This window comes from Rosa chinensis, chromosome 5 (genome assembly GCF_002994745.2).
Source record: "Rosa chinensis cultivar Old Blush chromosome 5, RchiOBHm-V2, whole genome shotgun sequence".
In the NCBI taxonomy this organism is placed as follows: Eukaryota; Viridiplantae; Streptophyta; class Magnoliopsida; order Rosales; family Rosaceae; genus Rosa; species Rosa chinensis.
The window spans coordinates 8,675,481-8,699,395 of record NC_037092.1 but is presented as its reverse complement, the minus strand read 5'-3'; the positions used below and the strand labels follow the sequence as shown (position 1 = coordinate 8,699,395).

Below are 23,915 nucleotides of genomic sequence, written 5' to 3'. Positions count from 1 at the left end.
AGGTCAACTAGATTGAGATAAGGAAAGTGACACTGAAGATGGACAAAGAGAGGGTTACGTGTTGTTAACATGAATTCCCAGAGGTTTAAGACCAGTCTAGGGAATCATATAGTCCTTTTTTCAGGTTTGGATATAACAATCTCATTGCTATTCTATTTACGTAAAGTATAATTTTAACTACACTTTCAAACTAGTAACGTCCCATAAGGCAAGGCAACTTAACTGCTATAATCACCAGTAATTCATATATTGTCTGACCTACCAACATAATCAGGGTGACTACCAAGAGTAAACTATTTCGATCGAGTTCATATATTATAAGAAATGGCGCTAAAATCGTTTCATGTATGAGATGCAATATCACAATGTTGATACAACAGACGAACTATTACAGAGGCAATCATGTTCATTAAGCTTTTTATACAAAAGAAGAAAGGAAGAACACAGTGATATTCAACTCATGACAGCGCTCTTGATTCACCAAAAACCTCATGAACTCCAAAATTGGTCTTCGAAGAATCTGCATAATCAATAGGATGTTACAACAGACTACCAGATCATAAATTGCAGATGCAAAAACCAAGTTACACATCCCCACTCACCAGTCACCAAGCAGAGTTGCCTTCAGAACAATTGCTGGCTTACTGCAAGTAAAAGTGTTTTGCAGCAACCTAAATTCTTCGTTTTCGAGATGTTGTTTTTGTCTTTTGATTATTTGGTACATATTCAAATTGGCTAAAGTCAGCACCAACAGTTGTCCTATAGTAAACATACACCAAGTTATTCATGAAGATTATGTAGCAGAAGAAAGGAGATGAACTTAAAGATTAGGTCCATAAATATTACCTATTGGTACAAGTATTTCGAACATCTTTCAGAGGAGCACGGAGGCCACTTGCACGAGAACCAGATGAGCCAAATCTAAATGATGATATTACTGAAACAAAATTTTCCATCGACTTCTCTGCTATATCAGAGTAACGACCCAAATGGGAAATGTTGGATCCAAATCTTCCTTCTTCAGTTTTTGTGTCCTTAAATGTTGCTTCATGGCTGGAAGCAGAGGGACCTATGTAAAAGAAACAAACAAATTATCCTTGATCGACTATATAATCCAATTTACTGACTTCTTAATATAAATTGCTTCATGTGATGGACTAATGGGAATCTATATTCCCAATTTCCCAGTTTTATAATTAGGTGGAATTTAACAAGCACTGCTATACAATCTGGCATCAACATGGATAGCATAAGTGAATAAGACAATCTTATCTAGAAAAATTCATATAAATAAAAAAATATAATATAACTTTGATTTCCAAAACAGTGATCTCCTAGTTTACTGAGTTCTAACTCACTTACCGTTACCAGGTAGTGATGCATTAGTACACATTTGTTTGGGTTTCCCATCGTCCTGAAACAGTTCAAAATTAAATTTTATAAGAAAACAGTCAGTAATACAAAGATTGTTAAAACATAGAATGAAAGGACATACCTCTTGAACGCTGTCATTTGGGGAGTTTTTCCTTTTCACAAGTTTTCTAGGGAAATGGCTATTCCCGAAAGGGGCACTCTCAGGATCTGCATTATCATGCATATTGTTGCCAAGAGAATCCTTCAACAAGATTTTTTCTTGTTTATCTTCCTGCTTATTTTCATTGTTTGATTTCTCCTTAAAATAAGGACTTCTTACAATGACCTTTCTGTTCTCTGTCCTTGTTTTACCCTCAAATGTGCCTTGGGCATTCTTACATTCACGCTCCCTATGCAGTGTTAAACAGGGTTTGTGAATTGAATGTATGGGTTGTTGTAACAATGTACTGTCTGGACTTCTTGTCTTGCCCGCCATATCTGTCAATGTAGGAACATAAATTCAAGTAAGATGAGTAGGTAAAAAGTAAAACTGGATTTGTAAAGTTACTCAGGGGAACTTATATCCTTACCATCATTTGGAGATTCTGATAAATCAGTGGGAAAACCATCTTCTACCTAGAGAAAACAAGGACAACTTATTACATCACAATATTTGTAAGGATGGTTGATCAATAAGCATCCAATTATGAAACTCACTGAATCACTAGGAGGCATATTTCCAATGTTTTCAGGGCCAAGCAGAATGGGCTCTGAGTAATTTGTTGTACAAACGGCATCATCCACAGAGACATGTTCATCTAGACCGGGAGAAGAACCTGAGAAGTTGGTTTTACCAAAAGCATCATCCACAGAGGTATTCTCATCTGGGCTGAGACTAGAACTAGAAATTGGACTTGGATCATCAGGTGATGATCGTGGTGCCCTGAATTTTCTCTTTGCTTCAAGAGAAGCAAAGCCTTTAGAGTTGTTAAGGAAAATTTCCGTAACTTGAACCAAACATATAGCCATAAGAAATGCAACACAGCTGCCAAAACTATAACAATTATTGTAACTATACTGTGATATATTGTGTGCGTGTGTGTGTCATGAGACTTTACCCTTCGCACAATCACATCATGCATCATGCTGCAATAAACTTTTAAGGCACAGATCCTATAAGCATATTTGCAGGCTTGCAGCCTTTGCTGGATGACACAAAACTATCACACCTTAACAAATGTGAGCAGCATATACTGCAAAGGTATAAAGAGAACAAAAAGACAAATAAAGTAAATGCATAATGCAGGGTAAGATCCATGTATTACAAAGAATGCTAAGAATTTTACTTTTTGTAACTGTGAAATGGACTTGACCCTTGAGCAAAATGATGACTTCAGTGAGTACAATGTATTGAACAAATACCTAAATAATAGTCAAACTTGAAAAACAAAGTGATTCAAAGGATACAAAAGTACTTTGTCAGAAGATTATTCTGCACAGGCAAATCTAGCTTTTTCTTTGTATATCCAAAATTCACATTTTTGGGTTGGGAACTTGTGTTGGCACTAATCTTCTCTTCCTGTTGCAGCAAACAAAGAGGATCAATCACAAACTCTTTTTTTTTTTTTAAATTTTTTTTATAGGACATCACGGATAGTCTATTCACAAGAGTTGTGTGCAAAGGTAGTAAGATTTGTGAACACTACTCATCATGTCATACTGTCTTCAGCACTGGGGCTCTAAATAAGCATAAAAGCAACGCAGCCTTCAAATTGTTTCTTTTTACTATAGAAAAGAAAATTTGCATCTGTCGCGACTAAACTAGCACACACCAGGAAAGACTTGAAATGAATACTTGACACTTGACAGCAATATTATTCTCACAGCAACTAAACAGATAACATGAAGCACTTTAAGAACACCTAATGACTAATGAGGGGAAAGAAACCTTATATAAATTGCATCAAGTTACCTGGAATGGCATGTTGGTAAATGGATCAAGATCCCCATCTGCTATACCTTTAGCTATATGTTGTGGTATAGATGTATTCCAGGTTAAGGCATAACCTCAGGTATTTAAAATAGCAGAATGGGAAGTAATGACAAAATTAAGTTATATTAATTCTATATAAAGGATATGGTCCTAAGAAGTCCAAATTTTCTTCAACATCAACAGACAAATCAGACAAATGTACAATATCTTGAGAAACAGGATCATAAACCCGTTGATGCTGGAAAGTCATTACTGCTTTCTTGAATGATTCTTCATATAGGGGAGGAACTGAAACAGTACTGTACTTCAGGTGCTTAATAACCTGAAATTGGCCAGCCATCAGTCACTTTACAAAAGATTTATACAAGGAAAATGTCTTTTATCCATCAACAAGACGGAACAAAATACATTTTTGAGAAATGAAAACACTGTTGTTGGTCCGTATCCCTAAATGTATACAATCACTTGCATGCATGAATGATAACTTTACCTTATCATAACTTGTGAACTTTTTAATGAGTGCATGTGCCCTTTTAAGTCCCATTCCAGGCAATGACTGCAAATAGTCACAACCACTAAGAATACACATATCCAGAACCATCTGTTTTGTGAACCCTGCAAAGCTCAAGTCCTTGTTCCGAGGTAGCCTTGAATACTGAAACTCAACACCTTGCCCAAATTTGTCCATTTTATAGATAATCTGAATTTGGGAAAAGATTAAAGCATTACTCGGACAGTAAACTTCTAGCAGTAAAGAAATAGGCAATCTTTGCTAGAAAGCTTACTCTAGGACATCCAAATGGTATTAGATCAGAGTCTTCAGTGATGACTGCCTCCACCTGTTTGCTGACCGCCAAGAAGGTCATTTGTGCGTCTGCCTCATATGGAGCCACAACATAACATACATTCTCCTGTTTTAACACCTTTCAGAAGCAACAATGTCAGTAGAAGAGGAGAAGCATAACCTAGTACTAAGCAGAAATATGGCTTTGAAGCTCTCATTCTTTTAAAGAGATAGTGTGTTTCTTAGACCATTGTAAAACTAGTTTCCTAACCTGGATTAACTCTAAGGCAATAGAAGGTGAAATGTCAACAGCTTTCTGGTAGCACTCATAAGCAGCAGAAGAATTGCCATTGGAATCATGCTCAATAGCACGCGCAAAATTTTCCTTTCTCGCCCTGCATTAGAATGATTCAAAACAGTTTCTAAGTAAAGTTACTCATGAACTTTCACCTTCACTATTGAAAGGCAAGCACCAATGCAGTATCTTTATCTATCAAAATAATAAGGATGGCAGAGAAAGAACAGCAGCTTTACTTTGTGTGCAGAGACAATCAAACAAACCAATCAAGAATTAAAATTATTAGGAAGCTTACCAAATGAGGTAGTAAAAATGACATGGACACAGTGGTTTTGATGAAGGGGTTGAGTTGAGAGACCCAATCCAAGACAAGGGGAAATGAAAAAAAGAACTACCATAAGTTGAACTGGGTATTTGGGCCCATCTGAGCCCTAAGCTACATAAGACTATTATTTCTCCCATGACAATCACATATAGAAACATATGCATTAATCTACTTTCAGGATTTAGACAGCTTCTTAAGTAGTTTGTCTCCTAAAAATATTACTAGTGAGCTATATGTTAGATATAGCACAACAGAAAATTCAAATGGCATAAATAAATGAGAGCAGCCAGAATGATTATGAATTACCAACTGAATGCAAGTCAAAGAAGCGAAGATACCAGCATACCTTGCACGTTTGTTCTCTTGTTCACCCTTCATCGGTAGAAGACCGCCATCAAAGACAAGTATAGGCTTAACACCGTAATGCCGCAGCAGATTCACTCTATGCATGCAGTAGTCAATGTGCCTAACATCGGAAATGAAATACATACAAATCAACCTCATCTCTTTGTCACTAAAATCTCATCCTAGTTCTAAACCAACTGCACAAAATTTAAATGTAGCTTTCTGAATCATAAAAAGTTGTGATTTTTAGCAACCCATATGAGCCTTCCTCACAAACTAACTGGAAAATGTGGGTTCTTTAAGCTCAATTCCTCAATTTGGAAATCTAAACAAGTACAATTTCACCTAATTATAACCAGAAATGACACAAAAACAAGACCCATAATGCCAAAACGCATCAAAACAAGTAAACAAAGCCGACCCATCATCACATTTCCACCAAACCGATCAAACCATCAAGAACCCATCATCCCATTTCATAAACCCACCAAAAATTTCAGCCAAATTAGGGCACAGATGACCCTAAAACCCAAAACCCAAAACCCCATTATCCCAAATTCAACAAATTTTGGTAAAACAAAGAGAGACCTGGAAGTGGGTATGCCTTTACAGAGGTCTCTGCTGCAGGACAGGGCACCTTTGTGAAGCCAAGAGTAGGTATCGATGGCCACACAAGAGCCCTTCAAGTCCTTAATGTGGATTGGCTCCATTATCGATTTCAACAAGGGCAGAAGCCCTTGAATCCCCATCTTCTTCTTTCTCAAAACCCCAAACGAAGGCTATCAGCTGCCTTCAAATTTCTTCATCTAATCAAGAGAGAGAGAGAGAGGGTTTATAGGAAGACGGAGGGTTGGACCCAAATGGAGGCAAACATCAAAAGTTACCCAAAAGGTAAAAACAAATGGCGGGAAATCTAATTTTCCCGTTTTATTTGGCGGGGATCGGAGTAAATAATAGACCCGAAATAATTCGGGTTAAGCCCAAAATAATAAATAGAAGCCCAAAAGAGACCTTACCAGACCCATAGTACTACTATAAAGTCATGTTCACAAAAAGACGAATGAGTGTGTTCAAGAAAGCATCATAACTAACTACAGAGTTTTTTGTTTTCTTGTTACAATTATGGTGCTTACTTTATGACTGTATTATATACTTTTGGGGTTATACTAGGTTAATTTTGTGGTATATTCTATCATTGATTGAGTAAGAATTGCATAATTCCTTATACGAAACCAAGCACAAGGAATGCGCACTTTTTTTTAAAAATAAAAAATAAAAAATAAAAATAAATGATTAGACGATATTAGCACCTCGTTAGCGGTCATTGCGCGGAGCGCCTATCCTCTCCAAAAAGGGGAAGTGACCACTACACCCGGAAACTCACCGCCTGTCCCTCTATTTTAGTTTATTGAATAAAATTAAAAAATAAAGTGTACAATAGGGGAGAGGGGGACATAAACCTTAAACCCCCTCCCAAAAACAAAAAGAATAACAACCCGAAACAAAATATGGGAACTGCTAAGGTCACCCAAAAATAAAAAATAAAAACCAACAGACAGTGACCGTACAGACTTTAGTTCCAAACCCACAAGCAAAGCCTGTTTTTAGCAAAAGGGTTTGGAAGCCAAATAGTAACAATTGACAGGTTCCAGTGCAACTGTGAAGGAGATTTCCATTACTAAGAAGCATAGCAAGCCAAGCTACATGTCAACTCCATGTCCCATTGATAATTAGGTCAAAAACTGAAGCGATAGTTGGGAAAACCATTTAAATCACGGGAATGTAGGCTGCAATTGCACAAGGAGGACATGAATCCCACCAATGAACTCCCACATTATCCACACCAAAATTTGCTTGCTTTGTGTTTAAGTGAGTGTTTGACTGTGCCTTATATCTCACTGAAATGTTTGTGAAAAATCGAGTTATGAAATTGTAAATTAAGAGATACGTGGAACTCCCCTATCTACGGTCACAAATTTATGGTTTTGTGGTCAGCTCCTTTCGGGCCCTTAATTTAGGTTATGCAAAACAAATTTTGGCTAGTAGCCAACAATCCATCTGTGACCATGAACCTTCTTGGTCAATAGTGTCCAAGTGATTAAAGAAGAAAAGAATCTGTAATGCTCTTTATTCAACAAGATGTTTTGGATTCTGAACCACTATTAGCATCAACGTTGCAGCTAGGAGACATTTTTTTCTAACATTTTCAGAGACCAATTGTATACAAAATCTCATACATAAGCTACTAGTGTTAAAACTTGGTATGATCTGTTCATATTGGAGGAGGAGATTTTTGATGAAGACCCATGTGTTTGTATGTTCCACTTGATTTTTCAGCCGACCCAATTCATTCTGCAGATACCAATATTCGATCCCATATTCAATTTCAGATATATAAGACATGTGCTTATAGATTTATAACCACTACAACTTATATATTGCAAAGATATGCAAAGATATTCATAATAAGGAGGAAGGAAACAAGTTTCTTAATTTATATGGCCCAAAAAGCAATCTCTACCATTTTTATTTCTTTTTGTGATGAGAAAAATCTCTACCAGTTGATGACTGATAGTGAAGGCTGAGTCCCACTTGAAGTCTCTCTAAGCCACAAAGTAGAATTGGGTGTGAGTATGACATTTCTATTTGATAGCTGTCAAACTAATCTCTTACTATTGGTTCGATCATTGTATATGCTATGTATAGAACAGCAGTGAAGAATAAATGGTTGGAAACCCACATTGTGTTTACTAGAAATTTGACACAAAAAAAAATCTGATAGATTCTGTAGAGGTAGATATATAATTAAGGGTGCCAGTTCTCTCTATCTTACAAAGTGAAAAACACGTGTTTTTTTTTAGTTTAAATTTCATCCAATCGCTTTTGCTATAAACAGGCTTTGCTTGTGGTAGAGAGGGAAACAGAGAGGGAGAGAGCAAAGCTGCTGTTTGGTGTTGAGTAATTGTGGAGTGAAAGTTGAAAACAAAATTATCAGTGGCTTTGATATTTTAGGAATCATGTTGACAATGGAGTTGTCTTCTGTGTATTTAGGTTTCAGTGTTGCAGCTGGAATTGCTGGTACCCTTTCTTAATTTGACACTGTTTCCGATTCATCATGCATCATGCATCTTCTCTTGTTGATATTTGGCTATATGCTTGGAGCTTTTCTTCCATTATATGGTTGACTTTTAGATTTCTGGTAACTGGGTACCAGAATCTTGAATCCTTTTGAATGAACTAGGAATATACTCTTCTGGGTCTGGCACTTTTCTAGAAATTGAGAGCTTTTGATTGCTAATTGGGATGAAAATTTATATCTTTGTCCATTTAAGATGCATGTGAATCAGCTTAGGTGTGGAGTTGTATGATTATGCTTATAGCCGGACATATTTTTCCAGTAACCCAAAATTCTTCTGATAAATTTCATCATTGGTTTTTTACATTATCTCAATTTCATAACCAATGATTTTAAGTAATCCACATCCGACAGAAATCAGACTCAATATTTCTTCTTTTTAATGAAATCCACATCTGAAATTCAGAATATTGCCTTGATAGTTGATACTATAAATCTCATAATTTGATCATCTGTATTGATATGCTATATACCAAGTGGATATAGTTTTACCTTATCTTATCAATATGCCTATTCACAAATTCTAATACCCTTTTGTCCACTGCAGGTAATGTCTTTGCATTTGTGTTGTTTGTCTCACCAATGTAAGTTCTTTATGGAATTTATAGGAAAAATGAACACTTCAGAAACTTTTCACCTCGCCTTTGATTTATGAATCTTTTCTTATGTTTTCCAGACCAACATTTAAGAGAATCATCCGAAACAAGTCAACGGAACAATTCTCAGGATTGCCTTACATATATGCCTTTCTGAATTGCTTGATATGCCTCTGGTATGGCTCGCCTGCCGTGAAGACTGGGATCATATGGGTGGCTACAGTCAATTCATTTGGGGCAGTTTTCCAGTTAATCTACATAAGCATTTTCATCGCTTATGCTGAAAAAGAAATTAAGGTAACCATTCCCCCAAGCCTACTTCCATTTCTTATTGATATTCCTCTTAGAACTCTGCTAATCGTCTGGTCTCTACAATGCTGATTGCAGGTGAGGATGCTGGGATTGCTACTGGTAGTTCTTGCTATTTTTGGATTGATAGTCTATGTGAGCTTAAAAGTTTTAGACTATGATGGAAGGCAGATATTTGTCGGATATTTGAGTGTTTTTTCACTTATCTCAATGTTTGCTTCACCGCTGTTTATCATAGTAAGTTTATGCGAACAGATCTCTTTTAACTTGCTTTCAGACACTGCAATTTCTGATTTGCTTTAATTTCACATTCATCACACACGTGGTTTCACATATATCCTTTATTTCAGAAATTGGTGATAAAAACAAGGAGCGTCGAGTTCATGCCATTCTATCTTTCTCTTGCAACCTTCTTGATGAGTCTCTCTTTCTCTGCATACGGAGTGTTCAAGGAAGATCCATTCCTATATGTAAGTATTGTGTTTGGTGCTGACACAAAGCAATTTTCGGTTCTAATCTGCAAATTTCAGCAGTTAAATTATTGCTTTAGGCAGCAACCACATCTCACTTTATTTCATTTCTTGCGCAGGTTCCGAATGGTATTGGAACAATTTTGGCTATTGTCCAATTGGCTTTGTACTTCTACTACAGCAATCTATCTAAGAAAGGCTTGAGAGAACCCTTGATAGTTACATATGTGTGAACAAACTCGTATAACTGAAGATGTTCTCATTTGCTGAAAACAACATGTATCTGTCTAGAGGAAGAGGTTTCAATCGAGATTCAATAGCAGGAAAGAGCATTAGCACTAAATAAGAAGCTTGGCCTTAACAGTGAAAAAGTACATCGGAAAAAAAAATCATTTACCACAGTCTGTTCTTGGCCAGTAAGGGTTAGGTGATAATGTAGTACCAGATTTTGGAAATGTTATATGTGTAAAATGTAGAGTCTGAAAGTTCAAAAGTGGTTTGGGTTTGTTTGGTTGGTATATTTGTCTACAACACAAGCAACTCAGTGAACAGTTTTTAAAGCATAGATCTGTGAATATGCAGAAATTCTACATCGTTATATAAGTTGTGATCCCTTTTTAACCCAGAGAGACTTCGAGTATGTATATGCATGCAATTCATAAAGCTTTACTTGACAGATTGTAAAGCCTGATTGAAACCTGAAAGTGGTTATAGATCACAACTTGCGTGCATCAATATACTTTGTACATCCATGGTGTGCAGATAATCTGGATCATAGTGCAGTGTATACCGTATGTATTTGTGCGTGTAGGTGCTGCCCAATAAGGTACGAGGCCTCGTGGACATTCACTCTATTAGAATGTTGAGAGCTTTGAAAAATAGTTTTTCAGGTATTTATAAATATATCTTGACAAATAAGGTAGTGAAATTCAATATCCCTATTCAGATTAGCAAATCCGAACTCGTCCATAGTGACCTATCCCTTACATGAATCGAACTCGTGTCTCTGGTCGGGTTAAGTTCACACCGCATTAAAGGTGTAACAAGTGACCACATAACACATTAATCAAGTCCAACGTAAATGAAATTAAGAAGCAACACTAGGTTGCTACAAACTCACCAAGGAGGGTGTTTTGGTTCTCCAACAAAAGAAAAGGGAAACACGATCATCGAAGTTTTTAGCACAAAAGAAAAGAGACGGGCTCATTCAGTTGTAGCAGAGCCCAACTTCAATATCAGTCTAGAAAGCCCATACCCACTTTCAAAATAAAATAATTACGAACCGACCAAAAGCCCAGCAAATCAAGTATAAAAGCGGAACGATAGCTCACTCACGCATTAGGGTTTCAGCTTCACCGTCCAGGCCGCTTTCGCTGCTCAACTCATTTCTGTATCGAGCCGCTGCCTTCACCATGGTACCTCTCTCTCTCTCTCACTCTCTGCTTCATACACTCACGGCATAGCTCGATTTGTTTTCTGGATCTGTTTACTTTCGTCCTCCCTTAGAAATTCAATCGTGAATTCCATGGTTATCAATTTTCAATTTCTTTGTGGTTTACTTTAGCCAGAACTTCAATTATTGGGCTGTATGTTATGGATTGAAGCTGGTATAGAGTTTGGGTTAGATTTTTGTGGTGTGTTTTGTTGTGTTACGATTCATCAAAGTAGTTTCTTCCATGTAAAGGAATTGACTTTATGTTGTGTTCGTCTTTGGATATAGAAAGAGTATTGAAAGAGAAAGGATGGATTACATAGACTTGGGTTGGTGAATTACTGTGCTGCATCCTGTTGTAGGGTTTCTGATAGATTGCGCAGTTCAATTTTAATTGGTTTGATTTGTTGGGTTTGAATCATTGAACATGTTTCTTATGCTGGTTACTGTAATTTGGCGTTTATTGAATTGCATTGTCTGTGTTATTTTTTTTCGTTGTTGTTAAATTCCCGGTGGATTTGTTTTGAAATGGGGTAGAGGGATGATGACTGAATTTGGAATGTTTTAGGTGAACGTTCCCAAGACTAAGAAGACCTACTGCAAGAACAAGGCGTGCAAGAAGCACACCTTGCACAAGGTTACACAGTACAAGAAGGGCAAGGACAGTCTTGCTGCTCAGGGAAAGCGTCGTTACGATCGCAAGCAGTCTGGTTATGGAGGTCAGACCAAGCCAGTCTTTCACAAGAAGGTATAATCATTAGTCTTTGCTGTAGACAGATTGATCTTCACTTCTTTAAGCTTCAGCGAATTTTGCCTTGGCTTATTATTATCTACATTCAGAAATCTTAATGTTAACCTTTACATTTCCAAACAGGCCAAGACTACCAAGAAGATTGTTCTGAGGCTCCAATGCCAGGGATGCAAGCATGTTTCTCAGCATCCAATCAAGGTCAGTGTTTTAGTTTGTGTATGCTTTTGTTTGGTTGCAGTTGTGAATTGAGGCAGTCCTCTTAACTTGTTTCTGCTTGTTATTGCAGAGGTGCAAGCACTTTGAGATTGGTGGAGACAAGAAGGGAAAGGGAACATCGCTTTTCTAAATGGAGTGTTTTTGGTTTTTATCTTATGCTGCTGTCCTTTGTTGGAGACTTTAAGCTAATATGGAAGATTTGTTTTGAGATTTTATTAGTTTTTATGTAAAACTTCATGGTGTTGTGACACTTTTCTGCCCATCAATTCAGAATTTGAAATTAGACTTGAAATACAGCTCATCTCTGGTACTTGTGCATCTGATTCAGTGCTCATCAGCACCAGTATCTCTAGATTAAACTATCTGATAACCTCGTTTGGTTTAACCCATATCCGAGTTTGTGCTTTGCTTGCTGATTTACTTTGGTCTGTTTCCAAACTAGAAAGTTTGTATGAAGAATTGTACTGGAACTTATCCTTTATTCCGAGCCCCAGTTCTCAATGGATCATCGAGTTTGAACGTTGCTGAAGGAAAAATCTGACAAAATATGACTTCTTAGTCCACCTGATTTTGAAATATTCAATACGCATCTGTATTGTCCCTGAACCGTGTTCTTATTTGCAAGGTCAATTGCTAGAGACTTCAATCTGCTCGCCTTTGGCTTCTAACCTCGTTTGGTTTAACCCATATCTGAGTTTGTGCCTTGCTTGCTGATTTACTTTGGTCTGTTTCCAAACTAGAAAGTTTTGTACGAAGAATTGTACTGCAACTTATCCTTTATTCCGAGCCCTAGTTCTCAATGGATCATTGAGTTTGAATGTTGCTGAAGGAAAAATCTGACAATATATGACTTCTTTTTCCACCTGATTTTGAAATATTCAATATGCATCTGTATTGGCCTTGAACCCTGTTCTTATTTGTAAGGTCAATTGCTAGAGAAACTTCAATCTCCCTTTGGCTTCTGTTATTCAGAGACCTGCGCTTGAACACAGCACACTTGCTATGGATTATGTGAAACTTGGTATTCTGTAGGGGGCCTTATCATACACTCGGCGAATATTTCGGTTTTTTCACATTGTCGCAATTCGATCCACAACAGCAACCTGGTGAATTTTCACGAGATAAAAAAAATGAAGGTAAGGGAAGGAAACAAAAGGGTGAAAATGCAATCTTCACCATGGTGAATTTCACCATGGTCTATAAAAACAGAAAAAGGGAAGGAAACAAAAGGGTGAAAATGCAATCTTCCAAATTCCAATGGCAAACCAAAGCATGAAAGAATCTAAAAGAATATCCCCTGCTGGCTTTTACGCGTAATTAACATACGCGTAAGTCGTAACTAACACCAAAATATCTTTCTCAAAAAAAAAAAAACCACTGAAATATCGAAGAAAGTCTGTTTACGTCTCTAGAGAAATTAAAAATTAAAAAAAAAGAAAAATCCAAATAGTGAAAAACCCTAGTGGGTCTCTAAAACCGACTCTACCTCTCAATGATAAGCTCACTGTCTCCTTTTTCCATTCACTCTCTAAAACCCTTCTCTCCTTCTCTTCTCTTCTCTCCGGATACGATTCGACGACTTCGAGAGGGGCGTGGGGCGTAGCCCTCTCTCTCGCTCTCCGATCCCGCCGCCCGATTCCACCGTCAAGTCTCCGCCTTTCATTCAATTCCGGTAACTTCTTCAAACCCTAATCCCGCGAATTTTACTTCCATCACCAATTTATAATCTTCCGTATCAGTTAGGGCTTCGATTCTTTGTCTGTTAAAAGTTAGGGTTTTTCGTTTCAATTTTTAATTTTGGTTAGTTCTTCGATCCTAGTTACTTATCTCGCCGATCTCGTGTTAGATCGTCTCTAGGGCACGATTTGGGATCAACGATTTGGGTATTTGGTTTTGTTAATGATCTACTGCAAATCGTTCTTGTTTAGTTGAATTTGAAGTCTCCCAACTCGCTTCTGGGTTTCGAGTATGTATTTGGGTTATCTGTTTCTTTGTTCTTTGTACTGTACAAGTTCTTTGTTTTTTTTGTGTACTGTTTAAGTATGAATAGTACACCAGTTTGTGTAGTTGTTGGGTTAATTTTCTGAATGCCTATCTGATTTTTTAGAACTTGAATTCAGGCTGTGTTCGTCTTCTATTTCGGAGTGTGTTTTTACTATGATTGCCACAGAAACAACCATGTTTTCGGGCAGCAAGCTGAAGATCAAATTTTCCTGCAAAAGAATAGAAGTTGAGCCCGGGAAAATAGGGGAATCCGATGACGGGAAAGTGTCGCGTGACTTTGGGAATACAGTGTCAGCCAGGGGTTTGAGCTCTGTTGCACAAACTTCTCTCCCGGGTGGTAAGAAGAGGGGACCCTCAGGGGATATTGAGGCTCCGAGAGAGAAGAAGCTGAAGATGGATCGTAAACTGAAGGGTCAGTGCTCAACAATTCTGAATACACTGATTTCTCATAAGGACTCTTGGGCCTTCAGAAAACCAGTTGATCCTGTTGAGCTACAAATTCCTGATTATTTTGATGTCATCTCTTCTCCCATGGATTTGGGAACGATCAAATCAAAGCTGGACAGAAATTTGTATTTTGGCGCTGGAGAGTTCGCAGCTGATGTCAGATTGACCTTTTCTAATGCCATGCTCTATAATCCCCCGGGCAATCCTTTTCATCAGATGGCAAAAGACCTAAATACAAAGTTTGAGATGAAATGGAGACATCTGGATGTGAAGTGGAGTCAGGGAAGCTCGAAGGTTGATATGGGGAAAAATTCGTGTGGGCAAGTTAAGAAAATAACTGAAATAACTGATACGAGACTGAATTCCCATAAATCTACTCCGTTTCAGAGTGTACCAGTGTCCAAAAGCCCAGTCCTCAGCAGAGAGAATGTTGGAGCTGCTTTTGGTGTAAGTGATGGTGAGGTAAGCGATAGTCGGTATATTTTCATATGCTTAAACATTGAAGTAAACTTTTTGTGCAGTTAATTGTTCCGCTGCTATTTGCCGTTCTAAAAGTTTGCATCTTGTTACTCTGTCTAAGTTGTATGTACTTTGTTTATACAGGTAGAGCTTGCCAAAACAGTCAAGAACTCCACTCCAAAAATGTCGGGAAAGAACTTCAATAGAGGTATAGTATGCAAGTTTCTGCTTTGTGCTATTTATAGGAAGTTTCTGCTTTGTGCTATTTATAGGAAGTTTCTGCTTTGTGCTATTTATAGGAGCTAGTTGAGGTTCTTTAGAGATAATTGATTGTGTGTCATATAGGCTGCGATAGTGGTGGCAGACAATCTTCTGGCTCTAGAAGTGCAAAGCAGCCACCAAGCTTGGTTGGTAGCAAATGTGGAACATGTGGCAACATTACATGCCGATGCAGCCTACGCACTGACTATCGCTCCTCAAGTGGTTAGTTATTTGATCTTTTCTTTTGCTGGCACATTTCACGCTTTAGAATCTGCTTGAAATTAATTCTCTTTTTTTTTTTTTGGGTTTCAGACATTTCTTCTGAGAGGTCTGTAGGCAGAGAACAAAATCATCATTCGTCTATTGCCAATGTATCCGGACCGGTATGTATGGTAGTATCTCTGTTTGACATCCTCAAAAGTATCTGTTAAAAGTATTATGCTTTGCAAATTGTAACCTTTTGTTCAATTTCAGGATGGTCAAGCAAAAGGCTCTTCTACATCCCATATGAGCAAGTCAGATCCAGAGTCTGATGGTGAGACGACATAACTTTACAAATATATGATTTTTAGCCAGTTTTGCTTTAGTGATCTGAGTAGTAGCATGATGTTGGAATTTGAAGGGGCCGTAAGTGCTCTGGATGAGGAAACCATATGTCCCAGTTCTCAGCTTACAACCCCAGTCACAGATGCTGCTTCTGGAGAAGGTCAGTTTCCTTAGCAATGCCTGAATAGAGTTTTGTTTCCTTTAACCCTTCAACTTGGCATATTACATATTATTAATTCGTTGTCATCAATTTTGTCTAGAATGGAGCACTCCTATTTTTAGTGTTCCACTATCACCAAAAAAGGCTCTCCGTGCTGCAATGCTGAAGAGTCGCTTTGCGGATACTATTTTGAAAGCTCAACAGAAAAGTCTACTTGATCAAGTAAGACTTATCTTTTTGGTAAAAGATCATGCAAGTTTTGTTTGATGCATTGGTTTGCAGCATTTTAGTTATTGTCTGCTCTTATATCGTTGATTCACTAAATACTGTTTCCTCATATGCAGGGTAATAGAAGTGATCCACTGAAGATGCAACAAGAAAAGGCGAGATTAGAGCGGAAGCAGCGTGAAGGTGATCTAAACATATCTTCTTTATTAGTATTTTCTTTTCTTTTCTTTTGTCTGTACATTTGAAGGACAGCTCTTCTTTGAATTTTTGTTATTGAAGCATTTCTCTTGTCTGCGGAAACACCCATATGTGCTAATATAATATTATTAATCAGTATGCAGATTTATCCAAAAAAAAAAAAATTGTAAATCAGGTCATTATAGAAATCTAGATAATATATTGTCCGTTCTGTGTGGTCATCTTCATGAAAACAAAAAATCTCTTTTGGTAACATACGGAAATTATTATAAATTGTTGTTTGGCTGAGTTCTTAGAATATGCCATCAAAATTTATTTATGTAACCATCTGTTTTAGAAGTTCATGTATTGTTTGCAAAGCCATGTTAGTCTTGCGCCTGTTAGAAAAACTGGCATTTATGAAACAGATATGTCTTCTTGGAACATCCCCTTTTTTGTCATTATGGTGAATGAGTTTTTAGTGGCATGAGTAGTAACATTTGTTGACGACTAGTTTGAGTACCTGTTGTCTGGTACTTGTTTCTTGATATATAATTGTTTTATTAAGGGAATACAGCAATACTTGTTAATCGTTTGCAAATGGATCTCCCTCTCTGTTCTGCAGCTGCCTTTTGACCGATGATTATAATTTTATTGTATTACAGAGAAGGTAAGGATTGAAGCCGAAATAAGAGCTGCGGAAGCTGCCGCACAAAGGCAGGCTGAGCTTGAAGTGAAGGAGCGGCAAGAAAGAGAGAGAGAAGAAGCTCGTATTGCCCTTGAAAAGGTTAACTTTTGTTCTATTGTATATGCATCTTCATTAGTGGGCGTTATCATCTTTGGTACCTTGGTGGTCTAATATGATGACTAATTTCATCCAGATGGAGAGGACTGTTGTGTTTGAGCAGAATTGCTATATCCTAGAGGAACTTAAAAGATTAGCCGGATATAATGGTGGCTCTTGGGGATCACACTTCCGTTCACCACTGGAGCGACTTGGTTTATTTATCAAGGAAGAGTATACAGTAGATGTTGATGAATTGGAGGAAGGCGAGGAAGGGGAGATTTTGTGACACAGCTTGACCTGGCTTGGCTTCAGACTTATATTATATGATTGTATGTGTTTCTGTTCTCCAACTCGGGGTTTGAGAGGAAGAGACCATTGTAAATGAAATTTGGTACTTCTTTGGGTAGCGGATTAGGTGAATTACACTGATGTGTATATATATATATGAAATATTAGGTATAAAAGAATGAAAAGAAATTATTGGAGTCTATACTCCACAGGTTCCCTCTCTTGTTCTCTAAAGTTTAATGAAACCTGAAAACTAGAAACCTGTACTTTGGTATGAATTGAATTGATGGATTACTTGGTTATAGCTCTCTGCGGGTATGAATTTCTTTTTATAGTGTGTTTCTAAAGATGCCAAATGACCTTGCCACACCTGTGTCGGAGGTTACTATAGGCTTTTTAATTTTTTCCAAATGCCAAGAAAAGATTAAAAGAAATGCCAAATGACTTTGGCCTCTCCTTGCTAAATTTTATTCTGTGTGTCCAATGTTGGATTATTTTAAACAAAAGAATGCTAATGACCTTTGCTGACGACTTGTCATTCGGTGGTAACTTATGTGTAATAATTATACACATGTCAAAATCTAATTAAAGCGTCACACCGGTAACATGGAAAAATTTCTCAATGACTTCAGAAGTTTTATTTTCCTTATCTCCATCTGGTTTCCAAAACATTGGAAAAGACTAAATATTCGTCACCACTAGTTTTATATGAATTTTTTTTTTTTTGTGGCAATCTTATATATGAAAAAATTGAAGGGGCTTCTGCCAACGAATTTTCGGCACCACTTGTCATATATGAAGAAACAAGCATATGAAGAAACAAGCGGCGATTTGTGTCGACGTTTATCCTTTACCAACGTGTTGTTTGTTGTTGCATGTCACCTATATAAATAATATAATAATAATAAAGCAAGGCCGAATGAGAGAGATTATTGGGATCTCAAGTTGTCCATAGATTTAGTTATGCTCACTCCTGTAACATATAACATAGGCAGAAATTTTATTTTATGAACAAGCAGGCCTCTGGACTGGTATAGAAGCCTGTAATACCCATCTTCCGAAGCAATTATATTTGAGTAGATAAAATTTCTTATGATTGAATGATGAGAGTGCTGAAGGTCGATCAGCAGATCTACTACTAGGTTATAATTGAGAGACTGACAGTAATAACAAAGTCAAGATGCAGAGAAAACATCTGGAAAAGAAAAAACAAAGCTACTAGAAAAGAAACAACATCTATGTCCATTCTTATCATTTAAAAGGAACTAAACCATATGAGGGGAAGGGGGAACAATTAGCAAGAAGTTGGTCACTCTCGCAGCTAAAGCATACAATGCTCGGGTTCAGAAAACATTTGAGTACTAGAAACGAGCACTATACAGATCACACTGTGTATCTATTCTTGGCACCTCTTTCCTGTCGCCTTGCATCGTCCTGCACAGCCGATCAGCCCAAAACATAAATTATTACTTTTTTAACTTAACATGATTTGTGTAAATCAACAGATAAAATGCATGAAAGAGATCCTTACATGAAATATGAAGCCTATAGCTTCGTTGTTATCCAGAAAGCCCTTCCATTGTTTTCCAATGCTCAACTGTGCAAGAAAGACGATATGAGACATCATCCGAACTTCAGTTATGAAAATGCAACTTGTAATTGTAAATAAATGAAAACTTATGGTGCCCACATTAATTTTCAGAGAAAGAGCCTGGTTGACACAGTGATCCCAGTGAAGTTAGAAAAGAGAACCCATATACCAGCAAACCTAGCGGTACCTTCCCCGTTTGGTGAGGAAGGGAGAGACCTAATGGTGTGTGTAGTTGAACCAGAATGGGTCCCACAGATGATTTGTGGTAAGGAAGAAACATGAAGTCAGAAACTTAACCAGCAATACTTAGTTTTTGGGAAAGTAGAACATAGTTGAAACTTGAAAGGCAACAGTTAGTTGGTGATTGGATCAAGAATTTCACTTTTATTCTAAATCTGTTTTTAGTCACTCTTTATGGTTAGGGACAAAGATGAAGACGAGAATAAGCAATTGATTGACTCTAGTCAGCAGTAAGCCTACCTACAACATGATAGAAAACCTCTGGAAAGTCCTTTATAGGCAACATGTACAGTAGATACAGATTAAGAGCAGCCCAACAAATACATTGAGTAGGACATAGCAATTACCTGAGCAGTCTCATTTGCTGCATTCTTGGTCCAAATAGCAATTTTTTCTTGCCTACTTCTGACATTGACAACTGCTCCACATATTTCATCTCCATGATCAAACTGTTCCCCAATCAGTGCTAGCAACTGGTACCAGTAAATACAGAAAATCAGAGAACACATAAAACTATAACTTGACCTAGAATAAGTGAATAACATTTGCAGTTTAGACCATACCGTATGCAGCCAGGGATGATCAGATTTCCCTTTAGTAAAAGTTAGAGTCCATTTCCCTCCATTAGCACAAACAGGATCCTCCCACTTAGGCTCAATTTTGTTTTTGAAACAATGGAGGTCCGTCCCCATAGACAACTTGCTTGGATGGCGTATATTATTGTATATACTGAAACCCGAATAGAGTTTTAAGTTATTATCAAGAAAACATGAACTAAAGTGCACAAGTATCACTGGAAGTTGATATGAGTTATCCAGTTCCAAGCACACAGTGATTTAATTAGCCACAAATTTCAGACAAAAATCCCCATTCTAATCAACTATAAAGCAGTGAATTATGATTTATTGCGAGACGAATATATATCCAACATAATCCAAAAAATAAATCACTCGAATATAGTCATATACAGACCAAGACTTTTATCCTAAATCTTTGTTTTTAACAGATCAAAGAGAGCAGATACTAAGAAGCTGTAAGAAACACTACAAACCCAAATCCTGGATTTCCACTCTATCAAAAACAAATCTGTAAACCCCATATCAATATCACCTTAAACTCAATCTTTGGAAATTGCCTTCTCTACCTTCATCAATCCAGCATAATTTTAATTCAATAAGAGAGTTCAAAATGGAAACTAAGTTACTATCAGTAAAAAGTACAAACCAAAACCCTGATTTTTCTCTCCATCAAAAGCAAATTTAAGCAACATAGCAAATTTTCACCCAAAACCCCCAATCCAACAGGAAAAGAAAAAAAATATCAATCTTTCAACACTGCCTCCACAAATTTTCCTACTTTCCAAGATGCATTACCATCATGTTCTTATCTTTCCCAAAATTCCCACTAAAAGATCAGAATTCAGAAATTACATACACAACAGAGCAAAAGATTCATATGTTTCTGATCAAGAAAACAAACGGAAGAGAATGAAAGAATGACAGACCCCCAGAATTCCTCAACAGTAGAGAAGGTGTAGATCGGGCGAATAGAGCTGCCCCAATCCTCTTGCTTGGGCTTGGAGTTCTTGGCCGAGGGGCTATCGAACCAGAAGGTCCATGAGTGCTCCAGAGGGTGGTGCAGCGGCTTTGCGATCTTCGAAGACACCTCGTCGCCGCCGCCGCTGACGATCTCTCCTTCTTCCAGCTCGTTCTCGTCTTGCATTGATTTAGGGTTCGACTCCGTCTTGCTCTGATCTTCCGAAGCTGAAGAGCCTGCGTCTTCCACCGCCATGCTTTCTAGGGCTTCCCTCACTCTCTTCCCCTCTCCGCCGTTTCGTTCGTCTTTTCTCGCGTTTTGATTCTCTCTCTTCTCTCTCTGCTTCTTCCCTTTTCTATTCTTGTTCGGGTTACGGATGACACGTGTCACAATATCGGATGTTGTGTGAAACACTGATCAACGGCGGAGAAGTTGATCAAGGGATCTGTTCATGAGTTAGTTTGCAAGGAATGTTTAGACCATTTCTATAACTTTTTCAGTAATGAATTATGAAATATTCTATTTAGATGTTTTCTAAATGTTATGTAACACTTTGATAGACATTTCTTTAAATATATTATTACAAAATATTTAAATTAGAAGAGCGTAATAAAGTTGATATGAACTTGTATGCACTTGCTTGATATAGATGTGTAGCTCGTAGTATAATGGTTGGAATGCGAGTTTGCCGGTTTGAAAGAAACATGGACAAAAGAGATGAGATATTACCTTTGCCATTGACATATTTGTTGGCATTGCCAACGACATATTCATAGGCAAAAGACTCCACTAAAAAAATAAAAAATAAAAGATAGGCAAATTTGGAGACGAATGTTTCGTCAACAAAGTCTTTTCAAGAAGATATACAATTGAGGCTCTTCAATAGCATTGGCATTCGGATCGATCGTTTTGCCTATTGTCTAGATGCAACGCTTATTGCTTTGCATCTGATCTATGACTTAACATTTTATTAAGAAGATCGACCCCGATTATAATGTAGGGTGGACCAGAACTCATGTAATGCTCACATAGGCTAACTTGATGACGTGGCACATTTTTATTAACTATGTGAAAAACTGAAAGTATAAAAAAGGGGTGAGGGTTGAGGCTATTTGTAATCAACGTGAAGCTCACTACCCTTCCATATCCATTTAATCAAGTCTGTTTACATAAATGGGTTATGTGCTATTCGTCTTGTTACAGCGTCGTATTATGTCGTACAAACTACTTGTACAGTTGTACCAGTTGGATATTATTACAATTAGGATTTATGTACAGTTGATGACCTTAGTTTTACTGTCCTCCAAAGCTGCTTGCTGCTGAATAACTTGAAACTTATTATAAGAAGTCCAAGAAGTCCATCCAATCAAAGTTCTAGATTAACATAAAACTACCATCCTGCCAACAAATGAAAAACATTCAGTATCATCCATCATTTTTTCAAGTTTGAACTGATTTGGAGTCCAAATCATGACTTCTCAACAAAACAAATATAATCCTAACACTTCAGCTATGAACACTAGAATTCGAATGTGAGCAGAAGTATCAAAAATCATTACCAGTATCCCAATATAAATAATATGAAACCAAGATAACCTCTTTGCAAAATCAAGCATATGAGCAAACCTGAAAGTTTCTTTAGAATGGAAATTTCATCATAATCAAGAATAGTTGAGAGCAGAATTGCACACCATAGTATAAAAGCACAAGCTCTTAACAATCTAATTCCGGAATAACCAACTACAACCCACAGCAATCCAAACCTCAATTCTCAATAAAACTATGAGCAAGTGGATGAAATACAAGTAAATTGAAATTGGGTACTTGAGTGATCATGAGTTTTATATACATTGCCCAGCCAAATTAGAATTCAATGGAACTGAAACAAGGGGCTTTCACAAACAAAATATTACAAAAACATGTGATTAATAAGAGAGAGAGAGAGAGAGAGAGAGAGAGAGAGAGAGAGAGAGAGAGAGAGAGAGAGAGAGAGAGAGAGATGTATCACGTGCAGTGTTGCAGGATGAAAAAAAGTGGGTGGGAATTGTTTGAGAAAAGAACCAGGTATAGTTATTTGATTATCATTGTCGGAGAAACTCAGGCACCACGTATACGTAATTCTAATGTTGTCGGATTTTGTAACAACCCAGACTAAAAAGAAGAGAAAGTTTTGATTGAGAGAGGGGAGCAGTATTGGCGACGCACGCGGAGGTTGTTTGAGAGAGAGGCAGACTTGACTAGGTTTTGGATTGAGAAAGTGATTAGCACCCAACAACGTACAACCCATTTGCATTTGCATTTGAATTGAATTATTGTTGGATAGGTAGAGGAAGAAGCGAAGCGCTCGGCTATAGTAGCCAAGTCTGATGAAAACCCGCTCTTTTCCTCGATGCACATGCCTTTCTCCTCCTTCCTTCCTTAAAAGCCCATCTGGTAACAACATGAATAACAGTTTCATCTTTTCTGTCCTATGCGAGTTGACGGGGTCAATCTAACAGATGCCGTCATCTAACAGAAAACCTGACGGCATCTGTTGGTCTACAAATGCGTTGGTTCATTGCAGCCTTCACTGTTACAGTTCTTCTTTCATTAATTAAACTGTCATCACATCCCATCACTGTTGATAAACTGCCGCTATCCAAAACTGCCTTCCTCACCTCATCGCCCCAGAATTTTTAATATAATCTTCTCAATCGAATCAGACTTCAATCCAGACCTCACCGTTGGTCTTTCTATCCCTCATTCTATGTAAAGTTTTATAAAGGGTTATTATTACTTCTTCCATGGTTTATATGTCATTTAACCAGTCTATTTTGGTCAGAAGGTGATCATGGTATTGTCTTACTTTTGGTGATCATTATTACTTCTTCCAAGGGAAGAGATGGTTGATGTAAAAAGATGAACAAGTTCAGAAACTCAAGTACATAAGTTTGCTGGGTTAAGTCGATCTGTTCATGCTTTATTTGCTACTGCAAATTAATCAAATCAACAAAGTTGTGGTTTCGATTATATTTTGTTCAAATACAAAGTAGAAGCAACTATCAAAAATATACCAACATTTTCCACTTTCTTTTATTTTTTTTGTCACTAGTACTTTTAATCTAGTCTAATATGCTTTCATCTTAGATATTTTGTAGGTTAATCTTGTACCCTATATAAGGGAAGAGATGGTTGATGTAAAAA

General features: G+C 37.3%; 5 protein-coding genes across 6 annotated transcripts; 3 read left to right on the top strand and 2 right to left on the bottom strand.

Moving 5' to 3' along the window:
- Positions 1-285: 285 nt before the first annotated feature.
- Positions 286-5,941, bottom strand: LOC112166827 (exonuclease 1). 2 transcript variants are annotated; one of them, XM_040506966.1, is made up of 15 exons: positions 5,687-5,941; positions 5,100-5,219; positions 4,402-4,525; positions 4,132-4,269; positions 3,837-4,046; positions 3,493-3,668; positions 3,326-3,398; positions 2,821-2,938; positions 2,071-2,330; positions 1,944-1,989; positions 1,496-1,851; positions 1,363-1,414; positions 847-1,069; positions 603-759; positions 286-520 (listed from the first exon to the last, which is right to left on the bottom strand). In XM_040506966.1, exons 1-14 carry the CDS (start codon positions 5,845-5,847, stop codon positions 672-674), a joined length of 2,145 nt encoding a protein of 714 aa, XP_040362900.1. In that variant the 5' UTR covers positions 5,848-5,941; the 3' UTR covers positions 286-520; positions 603-671. The 2 variants fall into 2 exon arrangements, with proteins under 2 accessions (XP_040362900.1, XP_040362901.1); XM_040506967.1 differs by having other exon boundaries at positions 2,821-2,932.
- A 1,917-nt stretch (positions 5,942-7,858) lies between these two features.
- LOC112201532 (bidirectional sugar transporter SWEET2a) lies at positions 7,859-10,236 on the top strand. The gene is made up of 6 exons (XM_024342432.2): positions 7,859-8,176; positions 8,782-8,818; positions 8,911-9,127; positions 9,218-9,376; positions 9,490-9,609; positions 9,729-10,236. The coding sequence occupies exons 1-6, from the start codon at positions 8,116-8,118 to the stop codon at positions 9,840-9,842; spliced, it is 708 nt and encodes a 235-aa protein (XP_024198200.1). The 5' UTR covers positions 7,859-8,115; the 3' UTR covers positions 9,843-10,236.
- Positions 10,237-10,872: 636 nt separating this feature from the next.
- Positions 10,873-12,304, top strand: LOC112201533 (60S ribosomal protein L44). Its single transcript, XM_024342433.2, has 4 exons — positions 10,873-11,024; positions 11,610-11,789; positions 11,916-11,990; positions 12,079-12,304. Exons 1-4 carry the CDS (start codon positions 11,022-11,024, stop codon positions 12,136-12,138), a joined length of 318 nt encoding a protein of 105 aa, XP_024198201.1. The 5' UTR covers positions 10,873-11,021; the 3' UTR covers positions 12,139-12,304.
- A 1,239-nt stretch (positions 12,305-13,543) lies between these two features.
- Positions 13,544-17,667, top strand: LOC112201531 (transcription factor GTE12). Its single transcript, XM_040505542.1, has 11 exons — positions 13,544-13,680; positions 14,129-14,921; positions 15,063-15,126; positions 15,264-15,401; positions 15,492-15,562; positions 15,654-15,714; positions 15,802-15,885; positions 15,986-16,107; positions 16,230-16,296; positions 16,956-17,077; positions 17,172-17,667. Exons 2-11 carry the CDS (start codon positions 14,166-14,168, stop codon positions 17,361-17,363), a joined length of 1,677 nt encoding a protein of 558 aa, XP_040361476.1. The 5' UTR covers positions 13,544-13,680; positions 14,129-14,165; the 3' UTR covers positions 17,364-17,667.
- Positions 17,668-18,546: 879 nt separating this feature from the next.
- On the bottom strand, positions 18,547-21,066 carry LOC112167561 (eukaryotic translation initiation factor 4E-1). The gene is made up of 5 exons (XM_024304596.2): positions 20,701-21,066; positions 19,760-19,925; positions 19,544-19,669; positions 18,897-18,962; positions 18,547-18,799 (listed from the first exon to the last, which is right to left on the bottom strand). Exons 1-5 carry the CDS (start codon positions 20,985-20,987, stop codon positions 18,749-18,751), a joined length of 696 nt encoding a protein of 231 aa, XP_024160364.1. The 5' UTR covers positions 20,988-21,066; the 3' UTR covers positions 18,547-18,748.
- Positions 21,067-23,915: the final 2,849 nt, after the last annotated feature.

Bases quoted from the DNA above. Each gene is read 5' to 3' on its own strand.
- LOC112201531 (XM_040505542.1), top strand. From the start codon at position 14,166: ATGATTGCCACAGAAACAACCATGTTTTCGGGCAGCAAGCTGAAGATC. The intron at 14,922-15,062 runs GTAAGCGATAGT...TTGTTTATACAG, and splicing joins TTGGTGTAAGTGATGGTGAG to GTAGAGCTTGCCAAAACAGT. The intron at 15,127-15,263 runs GTATAGTATGCA...TGTGTCATATAG, and splicing joins GGGAAAGAACTTCAATAGAG to GCTGCGATAGTGGTGGCAGA.
- LOC112167561 (XM_024304596.2), bottom strand. From the start codon at position 20,987: ATGGCGGTGGAAGACGCAGGCTCTTCAGCTTCGGAAGATCAGAGCAAG. The intron at 19,926-20,700 runs GTCTGTCATTCT...TTCGGGTTTCAG, and splicing joins ACTGTTGAGGAATTCTGGGG to TATATACAATAATATACGCC. The intron at 18,800-18,896 runs GTAAGGATCTCT...TCGGCTGTGCAG, and splicing joins CTATAGGCTTCATATTTCAT to GACGATGCAAGGCGACAGGA.
- LOC112201532 (XM_024342432.2), top strand. From the start codon at position 8,116: ATGTTGACAATGGAGTTGTCTTCTGTGTATTTAGGTTTCAGTGTTGCA. The intron at 9,128-9,217 runs GTAACCATTCCC...TGCTGATTGCAG, and splicing joins ATGCTGAAAAAGAAATTAAG to GTGAGGATGCTGGGATTGCT. The intron at 9,610-9,728 runs GTAAGTATTGTG...TTTCTTGCGCAG, and splicing joins AGGAAGATCCATTCCTATAT to GTTCCGAATGGTATTGGAAC.
- LOC112166827 (XM_040506966.1), bottom strand. From the start codon at position 5,847: ATGGGGATTCAAGGGCTTCTGCCCTTGTTGAAATCGATAATGGAGCCA. The intron at 4,526-5,099 runs GTATGCTGGTAT...ATTCTAATGCAG, and splicing joins CAAGAGAACAAACGTGCAAG to GGCGAGAAAGGAAAATTTTG. The intron at 3,669-3,836 runs GTAAAGTTATCA...GGCCAATTTCAG, and splicing joins AGTTCACAAGTTATGATAAG to GTTATTAAGCACCTGAAGTA.
- LOC112201533 (XM_024342433.2), top strand. The intron at 11,790-11,915 runs GTATAATCATTA...ATTTCCAAACAG, and splicing joins AGCCAGTCTTTCACAAGAAG to GCCAAGACTACCAAGAAGAT. The intron at 11,991-12,078 runs GTCAGTGTTTTA...TTGTTATTGCAG, and splicing joins TTTCTCAGCATCCAATCAAG to AGGTGCAAGCACTTTGAGAT.